The sequence below is a fragment of the Octopus bimaculoides genome, chromosome 23 (genome assembly GCF_046866305.1).
Source record: "Octopus bimaculoides isolate indiv1 chromosome 23, ASM4686630v1, whole genome shotgun sequence".
Taxonomy (NCBI): domain Eukaryota; kingdom Metazoa; phylum Mollusca; class Cephalopoda; order Octopoda; family Octopodidae; genus Octopus; species Octopus bimaculoides.
The window spans coordinates 33,277,640-33,292,900 of record NC_142950.1 but is presented as its reverse complement, the minus strand read 5'-3'; the positions used below and the strand labels follow the sequence as shown (position 1 = coordinate 33,292,900).

Here is a 15,261-nt window from a genome sequence, read left to right as displayed (position 1 = left end):
CATCAGTAGATTTTGTGGACAGAAACTGAAAGAAGCCTGTTGCATATGCCTGTACATATACACACAAACATATACATGCATATGTTTGTGTGTGTGTGTATGTATGTATGATAGTGTATCTTAATGTTTCTTTGTTGTCAAATGTATGTTCATGTGTCCTTCGTCTTCAATTCACAGCTTAATCGTAAACAAACATCACCATCAAAGAAGCATTGTCATTCATTTGCTATCTTTCATGAAAAGATGTCCAACTACAGTCTGTTCATGTTCAAAGGACTTAAGGAAATATTATCTTGCATGATGACAACCATGTGTTGGTTACAGGAAGAGCATCTGGCTGCAGAAAATCTGCCTCAAAGAATTTGGTAATGCAAGTTGGTCTGTTTTTCAAGGCAAAAACTAAATACATGACCATCAATGAAGATGAAAGCTATTTATCAATAAGTTCTAACAACAGGAGTTCGAACACCCGCTTCCAAAACCACAGTCCTTAAAAAAGAAGAATGCTTGATAATGTGATCCTTGGTCCACTGTGCATAAGAAAAAAAAGCTAGGATGCTCATGGATGGAGTGCCTTTGTAGGTCTGCTCAGTCAGTAGTGATTCGTGGACTGAAAACAACGTAATGCAAAAGATTACCTTGGGTTCTTTATAGCTGACACAAAGAAAGACTTCTTAACATGCAAGGGACAAACCTAGAGTGCATGTAACAAACTTTGATATTTGGCAATCAAGTATTTTCCAAATCAATAAAGTTGGTTTTCTTCAAGGCATGAGTAGAGAGCAGTCTCTCCTATGGTGTCATTAGTCTTCTCATGAAGGCTCAAAATGTCTCATGGCATGAGCACAAGACCAGAGAAATTTATGGACACATTCCACTTATTTCTACTGTTGTTGCTCAATGCAGAGTAGGATCTGCAAGCCACAGCTATTTATACTGAACAACAAGCCACATTAGATTTTATATTTTGAAAACTTCCACAGCTTAATAAATGATGAAGACTACTCAGTTACATTGATGTTATAGACACAGATGCACGACATGTAAATGAAGACCTAAAAAAGCTAATGGGGAACAGATTCCTGGTGTGCCATAGTGAAATGCATCTTGTGAAATTGCAGCTGCTTGAAAAAGATGACATACTGAGCGCACTTTTTCTTGTTAGCATTTATAAGCATAATCATGTGTGTATGTGTGCATGCTTGTGCATATGTGTGTGAATAGCAGATACATATGTGCTTCACAGCAGACATTTTAGCTCCTCTAAAAATAGGGTATTTTTTCACTGAAACTGCTTAATATATAATTCAAAATCAATTAGAGCTATGACAACAATGTCTACCTGGAGGAAACAAAATAGAAACAGAAGAATCACAAATATATCATATAAAGCAGATATGTATATATTATTTCAAGTAAACAAAAGCTTATGTTTAGGGATACATCTCATTAGCTAGAAGAGCATAAGGCCATGTTTAAGATATACATTTCTATATACACTACACATCTGGGTCAATAGAGACCAATCTAAAGCAAATGAAAAGAAAGTGAGATGATAAATGCAAGATATATGTAAACCTAAATTCTGTTAATGAAGTAATTTAAAATCTCTAAGATGCTTGGCTTAATATAAATTTTAAAATTCCAAACAAATCTTAGACAGCAGATACACATGTATTCCACAGTATGTACTGCAACTCATTGAAAACAATTTGTTTTCCATTCAAAGTGCTCAATAAATTATTAAAAATTAATCATACTACACTCATATCTCTCTCGCTCTCCTGACCCCATAAAAGTGCATCATCATCATTTTAACATTCATTTTTACGTGCTCATGTGGGCCAGACAGGTTTTCTACAACCAAATGCCTTCATCTGTTTCCAAATGAGGTAATATTTTAACAATAACCAGACATTTTTGACACTGAAGATTGGAAATGAAGGACACCATTTCCATGATGTTAATACATATTCATAACTAGCATGCAATGTCAAGGCAGGGAGACAAAAACGCATACACACACATATATACAAAAGTGTATGAGTGTGTGTGTGTGTGTGTGTGTGTGTAACAAGCTTCTTTCAGTTTTTTATTTCTTTATTGCCCTTAGGGGACTAAACATAGAGGGGACAAACAAGGAAGGACAAAGGGATTAAGTCGATTACATTGACCCCAGTACGTAACTGGTACTTAATTTATCGACCCCGAAAGGATGAAAGGCAAAGTCGACCTCGGCGGAATTTAAACTCAGAACATAATGGCAGACGAAATACCGCTAAGCATTTCGCCTGACGTGCTAACGTTTCTGCCGGCTCACCGCCTTATTTCAGTTTCTGCCAATCAAATACACTCACAAGGCTTTGGTCAATCCAGAAATATAACAGACAGCACTTGATCAAGGTGCCATGCAGTGGAACTGAACATGGAACCTTGTGGTTGGGAAACAAACTTCTTACCACAAGGCCATGCCTACACCTGTAAAAATGAGATAAGGGGCCTCCTCAGGATTCACAAGGAAAGCAACTACATGCTGTACATTTAACTGCTTCTGTCTGTATAATTTTTAATCAAGAAGTTCTTTTTGAAGTTACATGTTAGGACTGATTGAGCATTTATTATGAGAGTAGCCATCTTTGTGTTACAGATCTTTGATGATTAGGAGTGAGGAGGTTCATTTCATTTAATATCCAAAAAATACTAATACTTTATAATTCATAAAAATCATTTGAAGAGTTTTTAAAGAGTCTCAGTGTGAAATTATGTGTCTGCTAGATTGAGTTGAAATTTCATTTGTAACTTACATTTTTCACCATATCAAACAGTTTTATTTGTTTGTTTGTCCGTGTGTGTAACCATAGATAGTAACAACACAAAAGATAAGACAAACTACAAGAGAAGCTCTAAGTTATTAGTTTAATACTGACAGAAACTAAAATGTCTCGACATTTTGACCATAACCCCTTTATCATGTACGATCATATACTGTCTTGTTTGGCAAATTTCACTCGTTCTTTATTGGGCAACCCAAAGGCTTTTTAATATTAAATATTTACCTATGAGTTGGCAAGCTAGCTGAATTGTTAGCATGCTGGGAAAGATGCAGTATTTTGTCCATCTTTATGTTATGAGTTTAAATTCATCTGAGATCGACTTTGTGTTTTATTCTTCCAGGGTTGAGGAAAAAAGCACCGGTTGAACACTGGGGACTATGTAATCAACTTACCCACACCCCTGAAATTCCTGGCCTTATGCCAAAATTTAAAACTAACATTAAATATTTACCCATAACGTGGTGAGCTGGCAAAATTATTAGCAAGCCGGGCAAAATGCTCAGAGGTATTCCATCTGCCTTTACATTTTGAGTTCAAATTCTGCTGAGGCTGGTTTTGCCTTTCATTCTTTTAGGGTCAATAAAATAAGTACCAGTTGAGTACTGGGATCAATATAATCAACTTACTCCTCCTCTAAAATCGCAGGCCTTGTGCCAAATGTTAAATATTTACCCAAGGTGCAATGCAAAATGATCAAATCTGGAGAAACCACACAGCCATGTATGTGCCCCTTTGTTTTATTCTACAAATATCTACATGTAGTGCTTCATTTGTGGTACAGGCTCTAAACATCTTTAGCAGTACAGATATTATGACTGATATTTCATACTTCTGTAGACATTTTATTATCTCCATGCATGTTCAGACATCTGCTAATGTTTACATGGTAAACACACATAATGGCTGTTATCTCTTATCGCTATATTTACATCTAAAAATTGAGTCACTGCATTGCCTGGATTTTTACTTAAACTATTATGGTTACATACATATATCTGTAAGTGTATATGATTATAAATGCACATGTGAGAGGGTGTATGTGTGTGTATAATATGTGTGTATGAGAGAGAGAGGGAGAGAGAGAGAGCATGTGTGTGCATGTATGAGTATGTGTGTGTGTGTGTGTGTGTGTGTGTGTATACTTGCATGTATTTAGTCATAAAAATACATGCATGTAACCATTTTAACAAATCAATTTGCTAGAGTTGTAAAGTAATTTTATCTTACTACTTAGTAGATGAAATATGGAAAAATCTGATTCTAATATAAATAGAAAGAATTAGAAAAGAAAACTCCTTTGATGATCGTTTGAGAAAAAAAGGCATTATCACCAACACCCTACCCTCTTACCTACAGGTGTGCTATTTCCTCATTCTACCTTTTCTACCACTATTGCCACAGCTGCTCCTTGGAGTTGACTGGGTCCAAGCCACCTCTACTAATGTTCACCTGACTCCTTTCTGCTCTTAGTGACCCTCACACTGTTTATCCATCTACAACTACAGGCCCCGCACATAACCAATACCAACATTCCTTCTTCTCCGAAAGTCAGTCATCTGGAATTTCCTCTCAGCCCATGTTTGTTGTGAAATGTTTCCCCCCTTTAGCATTCAAATCAGTCTGTCAAATGTAATGCTTATTTATTCACATTATTTTTAATTAATCATGTATTGCCACATAGCTTCAAGATTTCAATGATGTGATTGTTTATTATTAGACTGATATTGTAGGGTAGGTGGGAGAGGCTGGATCTTGCCAGCTTGAACACAAAACAGGTAGAATATCATCTGCATCATTAACCTTAGTGGTTTCTAAGGACATGCAAAGGCCACGCAGCCTTTCAATTCATATCATCATCATCATCATTTAACGGCCACTTTCCATGCTAGTATGGGTTTGACGATTTGACTGAGGATTGGTGAACCAGATGGCTACACCAGGTGGTACTGGCGATGGCCACGCTCAAAATGGTGTATTTTATGTGCCACCCGCACAAGAGCCAGTCCAGGGGCACTGGCAACGATCTCGCTCGAAAGTCCTTATTAAAAAAAAATATGCAAAATTTTTTAAAAGTGGTCAGAGATTGAAAGAAAGATGGAAAATCAAGGTTTATGCTCAAATACTCACGTATTGCTGGCTTTTGTACTTTTACCAGTTAGGTTTTCCAAACCATGCAGAGCCTGGTCACGTTCATTTTTCATTAAATGATACTGTCTAAGTGCCGAATCACGTTCTTCTACTGCTTTAGCATTTTCTCTTAAAACAGCATCTCTTTCTTTGAGAGCAAGTTCAAATCCTAACTGTAGTGCTTGAGAAGGGGGGCAATCATGTGTTAATTGATCTACAAAATAAAAGATATAAAGATATATTAACAAGTTATCAAATATTATGGTCCAATACATACATTTCAATAACATCAATACAGAGTAGCTCATATCATGTCACCAGTAATATATTGTGTACATATTGAAGACATTATCTACAAAGGAACCAACATTAGCCATCCCCATAAAAAATATATATCTTAAAAACTTGTGACATATGCATCAAATAACTGGTATGCTCTCTATAGAGAGTGTATCAGTTATGTTTCAGGGTAACTTAATTGGAATTGCCTTCACATATCTTGAGAAATGTAAACTCTATTTTTGGGGGTGGTGGCAGGATGAATAATCATTGGGAGACAACAGAGAATTAATGGGATTGAGTGAGATTTTAATCATTGTGGAGAGGAGAAAGACATGATGATAGATCAGGAGAAAAGGTGGTAAGTTAGAAAAGGCAATATACTGAAGAGAGGCTAACACAGAAACACTGCTTAATAACCAACATATGCAGATATTATGACTGATATAGAAAAGAATGTTGACCACAGGAAGTATAAATGTTGCAGCATCTAAAAATTCACCATCATAGGAATTATTACCTGAACAATCCTGTTTAAAACAACTTATTTTGACAAGATATCTTTATTTAGACCAATTCAAATCCTAGATATGTTGGGCTGTGTTTTATATAATATTCTAAGGTAAAATATTTTTATTTAGACCAAGAAGCAAGTTGAAGGACTAAGTTATGAAAATTAGCAGAAAGTTTTAGTGTAATTGATCAGAAACAGAGTTAGCTTAGGTGAGATGCAATTCAGATTTGGGTTATGGTGGAGTACTACTGATGCAGAGGTACAAGCTTTAAAATATAAGTATTGGAGTTGATTCATTCGACTAAAATCCTTTAAGGCAGTGTGTTCCAGCATTGGACTGCAGTCCAATGACCAAAACAAGTAAAAGATGAAAAGATACCAAAAAAAAAAAAAAAAAAAAACCAAGACAATGTCTGTCATTTTTATATAATCTACTCAGACAAAATATGTTAAATAAATGCAAAAGCTGTATATTGCTGGGGTTTGAATATGTAAATATATTAATTGGTTACAGAGTTTAAATGCAGATCTCAAAATGTTCAACCAATCTGATCAAGTGAGCTTTTTCCTTCTTAGGTTAAAATAACAAATATAGCTTAAGGTTTATATAATACAGCAAAATTACATAACAAACAAAAACAAATATCCACCACATGAATTTAGAAGTAATGGGAAGGAATAAAAAATAAAATTAAAAATACCTGCAAGTAATATTTATTGAGAATTCAAATGTAGAAGATTAAAATAAAAGATTAATACAACATCAGAAAAGAATGTAAGGATTACAAAGACTTGGTTTTTTTTTGGTTTTTTTTTTTCACAAAAATTACTTGAAATGCTTCCAAATTTGCAAATAGTATAGAAAGTAGATTTTAAAAATACAACCAGAAATTCATAGCAACGTTGCAATGTGCAACTTTAATTAGAATATACCTAAATAGATGATTACAGCAACAAGAGGTATAGCAAAGATAAATAAACAAAAATATTCAAAATGTGAAAAAAAAAAAAACTTTAAAGAATAAAACTGAACAAAGCAAAATATCTTATTTCAAATATTGCATAAAAATAGATAAATAAAATAATTTGATGACCAAATGACTGAGTTGAGAGAAACAAATTAGCAAATTGTTGGCGAGCAACTATGTTGGTATGTAGGTACAAATATTGGTTTCAAATTTTGGCACAAGGCCAGCAATTTCAGGGGAGGGGATAAGTCGATTACATTGATCCCAGTACTCGACCCCAAAAGGATAAAATGCTTAAGTAGTCTTGACTATTAATTCTACCATGAAGGGAAACCATTGGGCCAGAGGATTTCCAAAATATAGCCCCCCACCCCCCACACCCAGATCATCATAGATCCTCCTCCATGTTTAACAGTTGGAAGAAGGCAGTCTGGGTCAAATGTTTCTTTTGGCTGTCTCCATATGTATACTCGGCTAGTGGTCAGAAATTAGGTAAAGGATGACTTGTCTGAGAAAATAACATTCTTTCACTGCTCTAGGGACCAATTCTGTAGGTTTTTACTCCTGTTTTTGAAAGTAGTGGTTTTCTGATTGCAGCCCTATTATAAAATCCAGCTTTGTGGCTCCTGGCAAATAGTTTTTGTGGAAACTGGCTTCTCAAGGTGGTCATTAAGCTCTGCAGTAATCTTGGGAGCTGTACTTTTGTGGTCCTTTCTAACAATTTGTGTAAGAGTCTGGTGGTCTCCATCCGAAACTTTTGGTTTTCTACCGGAATTTTGTTTCAACAAGGAGGTTTCTTGCTCTTTTTTCAAAGGCTGTCATTACTTTCGAGACAGTACTTCTTGATACACCAAACATTTCGGCTGTTTTCATTACGCTAGCGCCTGCCATACGAGCACCCACAATTTGACCACTTTGAAAGTCCAATAGTTCTGACGTTTTAATGAATTTTAATTACCTTTTTCTGAAACAACAATTTTAGCAAAATATATTAAGAAACTCTAATAATAAACTCAAAAACATAAAAAATAAACAAGCATATGATGGTTTTATAGATATTTCAAAATTATGATGTTATGATGCTAAGTGTTTCCATTATTTTGCCAAACACCTGTATATATATATATATATATATATATATATATATATATATATATACATAAAGAAGCTCATTTTATATATATATATATATATAAACAACAATCACGTGTACATAAGCAAGCTTACATTTGTTTTTTTAGAAGCGCCAAATGCGTATCGTATGATGCAGACAAGAAAGTGATATTTTTGAACGCAGTATCACCATTAAAACAGCAAAAAAATTGGGCAGTATTACCCTACAAGGCAGAAAAAGTTGTCAAAAAAACAGGATAACTTTTCTGCCTTGTAAGGGTAATATTACCCAAATTTTTCAGCTGTTTCAACAGCGATACTAAATTAAAAAATATCACTTTCTTGTCTATATCGTACAAGATATATATATATATATATATATATATATATATATATATATATATATATATATATATACATACAGTGTGTGACAGCAAGTTTGCTTGATGTCATAAAAACATATTTAAACATTTTTTTCTATTATTTAATAAATAACACAAGAATAACTTCCAGACTGACATGTGAAATTAAGTAGAGAGAGAAAATACTGCAAGTTAAGTTTAATATTTTATTGGGCCTCCTTTAGAATGAACAACACAGTGGCTAATCTTCTGGGTATAGATACCACCAGATTTTGGCAGATTTCCTTAATTTCATCATCTTTGTGCCAAATTTAAAAAAAAAAAAAAGATTGAATGACATTTTGTTTCATTGAAGGTCACAGTGACTTTATGTGCTCCAGAGGTTTTTGATTGGATTTAAATCTGGTGAAGATGGAGGCCAATCAAGCAGTGCTATGCCATGTTGACAAAAGGAATCTATTGAATGCTTGTTAATATGAATTGGTGTGTTATCTTGCTGAAAAATGCCAGCAGAATTTGGAAAACCAGTCATTTAATTGCATGTAAGCATGCAAAAGTAAGCATTAGATGACGACGATGAATAAAACCCAAACACACGAGGAACTCCCACATCTTCTGTTTACCAAGTAATTCCACTCACAAAGTTTTGGTTAGCTAAAGGTTATGAGAGAAGACATTAGCTCAAGTGTCCAGATGGAGAGATTGAACCCAGAACCAGATGATTATGAAGCAAACTTCATAATCACACAGTTATATTTGAGAAGACGAAAAATAGTAGAAAGAAACTACTTTAAAGTCCATAATTTGAGAGAAGAATAGAGAGCGAAAAAGAGAGACTTCTAGAGAAAAAGAGAGTAATCTAGGGTCATCCAGGAAGCAATAGATACACAACAGTATCAGCACACCTGTTTCTGTTTAATATCAGACATTGGTGCATCGTAATGTTGACAAACCTTATCTTACTGAATCTTCATCATCATTTAACATCCATTTTCATGCTTGCATAGGTTGGATGGTTTGATAGGGACCAATGAGCTGCAAAGCTATGTAAGACCACAATGTCAGCTTTGACATAGCTTCTACAGCTGGGTACCCTTACTAATGCCAAAATCCTTTTAAATTCCTATTTTCTGAATTAATTGTAATACAAACACATAAACATTATTTGTCATTAGAAACGGAAGTAATTATAATGATGCAAGAGGGAATATAATAAACATTTCTTGGCTTAATGCATCAAATTTGCTAATAACCACTTTACTATTAAGCTGTCATGCTGCAGGCATACCTGAGTTTTTTTTTTTTTTTTTTTTTGGTTCTCTAGTCATAATTTTAACTTGGTTCCAAGAGCTGCCAAAATGAAGTGGAAAGCAGCAGGCTAGTGGTTGGAAGTGGAAGGGGAAAACACTGGACACCTTTCACTTGGAATAATACTATATGTTTTGAACAGATAAAGTTATAGACATTATTTATTGACAAGTCACTACTAAATATGACAACAACAATAATGATGACAACAACATTATTCAAATTAGAGCAGACTATGAAACTTTGCAAGATTCTTGTATATTTCAACAGAATTTTTAAGATCTACTGCCAACCCTTACCATGTTCTTTCAGATGTCCAGACTCCATACTAACTGACCAACTCAATCTCACCAGACACAGAGGTTTTGTGAAGGTTATGAACACTGACAACAACTCTTCACTAAAAACCATTACACATCAGGAGTTCTCAAACGGGGTCCACATGGCCCTTGGTGGGTCCATATAAGATTTTGTGGCTAAAAATTATGTACAATAAATCAGTTATACTTCTACAATAGACAATATTCAAGATATTAAAGGGGTCGGGTATAATTTACCTTTTATTAATAGTATTTTTAATATTTCAAACATTGTGTTCTGTGGATTTCCTTTTTTAGCTGGGTTTTATTCAAAGGATTTAACATCCACTTTTCCTGTCACCAACCACCACTGTTTCCAACTGAGGTAATATTCTCCACGACCAGATAGGTTTTCACAGAAGACTCAAAATGAAGGAGATCCCTTGTATGATGGTGACATTCATCTGCATCTTTCATGAGAAGTCAAGGCAAGGAGACAGTAACACACACACTGGGCTTCTTTCAGTTTCTATCAACCAAATCCACTTGCAAGACTTTGGTCAGTCTGAAGGCTATAGTAGAAGACACTTGCCCAAGGTGCCATGCAAAGAGACTGAAGCTGAGACCATATGGATGGAAGCAAACTTCTCACCACTCAACCATGCCTACACCCTATATACATTCTATATAGATATACATTCTATATACATTCTATATACATTCTATATACACCCTATATACATTCTATATAGATATACATTACAAATATGTGTGTTGGCACTCCGTCGCTTATGACGTCGAGGGTTCCAGTCGTTCTGATCAACGGAACAGCCTGCTCGTGAAATTAACGTGCAAGTGGCTGAGCGTTCCACAGACATGTGTAATTCTAGCTGTTACAGATATTCAACAGTTTCTTTGAATCCCAGACTTAACCTAAATATAAATCAGGCTGCAGTTTCAGTTTAACTGATAATTATTTTTATTATTAATTTATCTAGTTTACATAACATGTAAGAGGTTGTAAATTACCCCCTCAAGAAGGTTTTCAAATAAACTCAGAGAATGTTTAGTAGTTCTAGAAATTAAATAAATGTCTGAGGGCACAAAAAAATTGGTTTGCTGTGAATGTTAATTGAATAAATAACAGAAGACTTATGACTTTATTGATTTCTGGTATTTCCAATGAAGAAACATATCTCGAAATTATATATTTTTAACAACTGCAACTGTCCTGTATATATTAGGTTGTCAAGAAAGTTCTTGCAGAATTTTAAATTTTGGTTTTAAATGATGTATTTTCAAATTCATTTTTGTTAAATTACTTTGACTTTATATATCACTTTAAAGTCAGTTTTTCGCTCTATCTAATCGTGTTACTCTTTTTCTTTTTGAATAATTAGGCCATTTTTTCCAGAACGTTGAATATAATATGGACAAAAAGCAAATTCGCATAATTTTCTAATTCCAGTTCAAGCTAGGCCGAAAAGTTGCTGAAACAGCTCACGATATCAATGATGCGTTTGGCCCAGGAACCACTAATGAACGTGCAGTACAATAGTGGTTCAAGAAATTTCATAGCGGTGACGAGAGTCTTGAAGATGATAAGCGTAGTGGTCGGCCATCGGATGTTGACAACAATCAACTAAGAGCCTTAGTGGAAGCCAATCCACGCACAACTGTTCGAGAGCTTGCTTCTGAATTAGACATAATGTATACGACAGATTCCAACCACTTGAAAGAGTTTGGAAAAACAAAAATACTTGAGAAATGGGTGCCGCACAAATTGAATGACAACTAAAAAAAAAGCCGTTTTGAAGTGTCGCTGCACGTAGCACAACTGACCCTGCAGAAGTAGAATGAATTGGGCTACAAAACTCTGCCTCATCCATCATATTTACCAGACTGCTCTCCTATTGACTACCACTTTTTCAAGCATCTCGACAACTTCCTACGTGAGAAATACTTCAAAAACCAAGACAATGCCAAACATGCCTTCAACGACTTCATCACCTCCAGAACGCAGGATTTTTACGCTCCTGGCATAAATAAACTTGTTTCGTGTTGGCAAAAGTGTGTTGATTCTGACGGTGTTTATTTCAATTAATAAAGTTTTGTTTGAGCTGAGATATGTTGCATCTGAATTTAAAGGTTAAAAACCACAAGAACTTTCTTGACAAACTAAGACTAAAACAGAACCGTAACCTCTTTATTTTGTTACAGTACACTCATATTTTGACATCAACTTTCCACTTAACTCTCAAAGCAAAACCACAGATATCAGTGTAGCTAAGATCTTTAGAAACCTTGAAAGATTTAATCTCTGCATGTCAATAAAACAGTTACCACCGTACATTTTACTGTATATACTCTGGTGGGTAGCATATAGAATGCTGGACAAAAAATCAGTGTAATCATGTAATTACAATTATTTATATTGTGAGTTCAAATACTGTCAGAATCAATGTTGGCCATTCATTGTTCTTACATTAATATAATAAACAGACAGCCAATTACTGGGGTGAATTTAATATTCCAATAAATCATTCTGTTATCTATTATCATGTGTTCTCTTTGAATATTTGTACTTGGAAAATTCCTCTTTCAGGCCCAGGCAAGCAGAGCAAGTGTTAAATATTTTATTATTATATTCCTGGGTTACACTTGATAAAGTATACGAGTTTGATAGTAACCACACAACGGATATATGTGACTGCATAACATTAAGAGTGAAGTGCAGGGTTTGTGTCTAAGATGAAATATAATAAAATGCGATAAATGTAATTTAGCTCTGATTGAGCAGACATCTGCTTGAAAACTTTCTGATTGTGGCAATTGATTTATAACTACAAAACTATGTCAAGACAAGGAGATGCAGACACACACACACACATGTGTGTATATATATATATATATATATAATATATATATATAGTGTGGCCGTTGCCAGTACCTCTTGACTGGCCTTCGTGCCGGTGGCACGTAAAAGCACCCACTACACTCTCGGAGTGGTTGACGTTAGGAAAGGCATCCAGCTGTAGAAACTCTGCCGAATCAGATTGGAGCCTGGTGTTGCCATCTGGTTCACCAGTCCTCAGTCAAATCGTCCAACCCATGCTAGCATGGAAAGCGGACGTTAAACGATGATGATGATGATGATGATGATGTGATGATATATATATATATATACACATACATACATACAGGGTATGGTGGGTAAATTGATACCATTTTATAATTTTAATTTCATGCATACACATTGTTTGTTTTGGATTTTGTCGACTACACAGTATAGTAAGCTCGGTTGGGCACTGTCTGTGAGAAAAACAGCACCATGACACAGTTCACTCGGCCAGAAACTTGGAAATGATAAGCTGTACTGCTCGGAGTTCATGCTGGAAGCTCCAATACAAATATTTCAGAGAGTTTCTGAGGACATGTACCAAGAGTGATAAAAGTAGCATCATCATCATAAAAACAAGGTTGTTTATTCTCAGTGTTTCATGAAAAACATGTCTAGCTTATGAAAAAATTATACCTCATTTGAAAACAGGTGAGGGTTGGTGAGAGGAAAAGCATCCGACTATAGAAAATCTGTCACAACAAATTTTGTCTGACTCATGCAAACATGGAAAAGTGGACATCAAATAATGAAGATAATATATCATGCAATACAGAAGATACTTTCAAAAATCAGAAACAAATTTAATATTTAATTTCATTTGAAAGGATGTTCTATACTCAGTAATGAATAAAACTGTCATAGTTTTTGAGAACTAGGGTACTCTAACATTCATTATACAAAACCATAACTTTAAAATGATTTATTATATTCTGACTTAAAGACGAACCTTCCACTTTCCTCCAAACATTATAATACAACCACAGATATTTGCTGTGTGGTTAATATCAAATTTATATACTTTAACAATTTGTAGCCTTTACGTGTAATAAATAAAATGTTACTAAACAATTTATATTATATTCTGACTTGAACACAAGCCCTCCGCTTCTCTCCTGGCAACTTAATACAGCCAAAGATATTCTACTGTGTGATTCAATATCTTCAGCAGGATAATGACAAACATTGATACAAACACCAGACTAACCAACTACATAAAAAATTATAATAGCAATAAATTTACTTTTGACATACTGTGGCGTAGACAGTATTATTACACGAGAATTTCTTTGCGTTGCTACTAATAACATTGCCAACACAACTTTCATTTGCTAAATAGACTTTTGACAGACTGATTCCTAAATGTATTGTAATGTCAGAATGAAAACACAGTCAAGAAATCAAATGTGTTTTTCCTCCTATACAATTTGGATTCCTCAGATCAAGCCTCGGGACAAGATTCTCAGCAGAAATTCTAATAGAGATAATGGCCACAAGGAAAAGAAGGATGTTTTATTTTTGGTAGGTGGTGCATAATATACATAATATATAATAGGAATCCACAATTCAGTTTTAAGGATTCATTTCCTGCAGGCATGTTGCAAACATATCTACTTACATCATGAGTAACACCTTATCTGTAGTTTAAAAATAAAGTTTAACAGACATCATTATATCATTCTTGAAAACCAATCGTTTCAATATTCTTTTCTTTTTTTCTTATTTAAATGCTTCTCGGAAGCTGAATCGCTATGATTTGTTACCCAGTCTTACACACACACACTTTCTCTTTCTCTTACCCTCTCTCTTGATTTTATATTATTTCCTTTCGGTTAGACATTGTCTCAGTGTACATTACATACAATATGAAGCTCCATATTGGACTGGAACTTCTATCTCTTATCTCAAATCCTTTTCCCACACACCTTACCACTGACCTCACTTGTAATTGTTGTTGCCACTGTTTATTGTTTAACCTCAAGTTCATTCCAGTTAAATAGAGCCATAATTATAGAGGATGTTCATAAGTTATCTATACAACTTCCATAACTTACTGTATCAAAGTTGAGATCTATCAATCAACTTCTTTGCAACCAATGGAGCCCAAATGGAAATGTTTTGATGTTTCTAATGAAACTTTATTTGTTTGCCAATAAACTCTGCAGAGTTATCCTCACTTTCCATATTTTTCCTGAATTTTTCAAATTGTGATAGTCTTTGTGGACACCCAGTATTATTTAATGTGTCCTTTTCCTCTCCTCTCCATATTTTAAGACAGCAGGGTGTGACTTGAGGGAAATTTTGGCTGCAATTTTTATCAGTTTGATTTGACTACACAGAAACTTGAACCTGTACAGTTAGGTCAGTGATGGTAAACATTTTTATCCCAGTGTGTCAAAATTTTAATTTTTTGGTTTTTATAATAATCCTGATTTTGGAGTGGAACATGTATCCATGTGTTAAATAAACATTTATATAGATAATCAGGCTAACGATGTGTTTCTAATTTGCTAATTATTAATTTAATTTATGAGTTGTAATATGAAGTACTATGTCAT

At 34.5% G+C, this 15,261-nt stretch overlaps 1 protein-coding gene across 18 annotated transcripts in view; it reads right to left on the bottom strand.

The window, feature by feature from the left end:
- The window catches only part of LOC106883544 (tight junction protein 1), a 589,197-nt gene that overhangs the window by 295,249 nt on the left and 278,687 nt on the right, over window positions 1–15,261 (bottom strand). For all 18 annotated transcript variants that reach the window (XM_089340327.1, XM_089340345.1, XM_089340343.1 and 15 more), the window contains one exon: window positions 4,962–5,175. In XM_089340327.1, coding sequence (XP_089196453.1) covers window positions 4,962–5,035 — 74 coding nt within the window. In that variant the 5' untranslated portion in view covers window positions 5,036–5,175. The remainder of the gene's footprint in view (window positions 1–4,961; window positions 5,176–15,261) is intronic.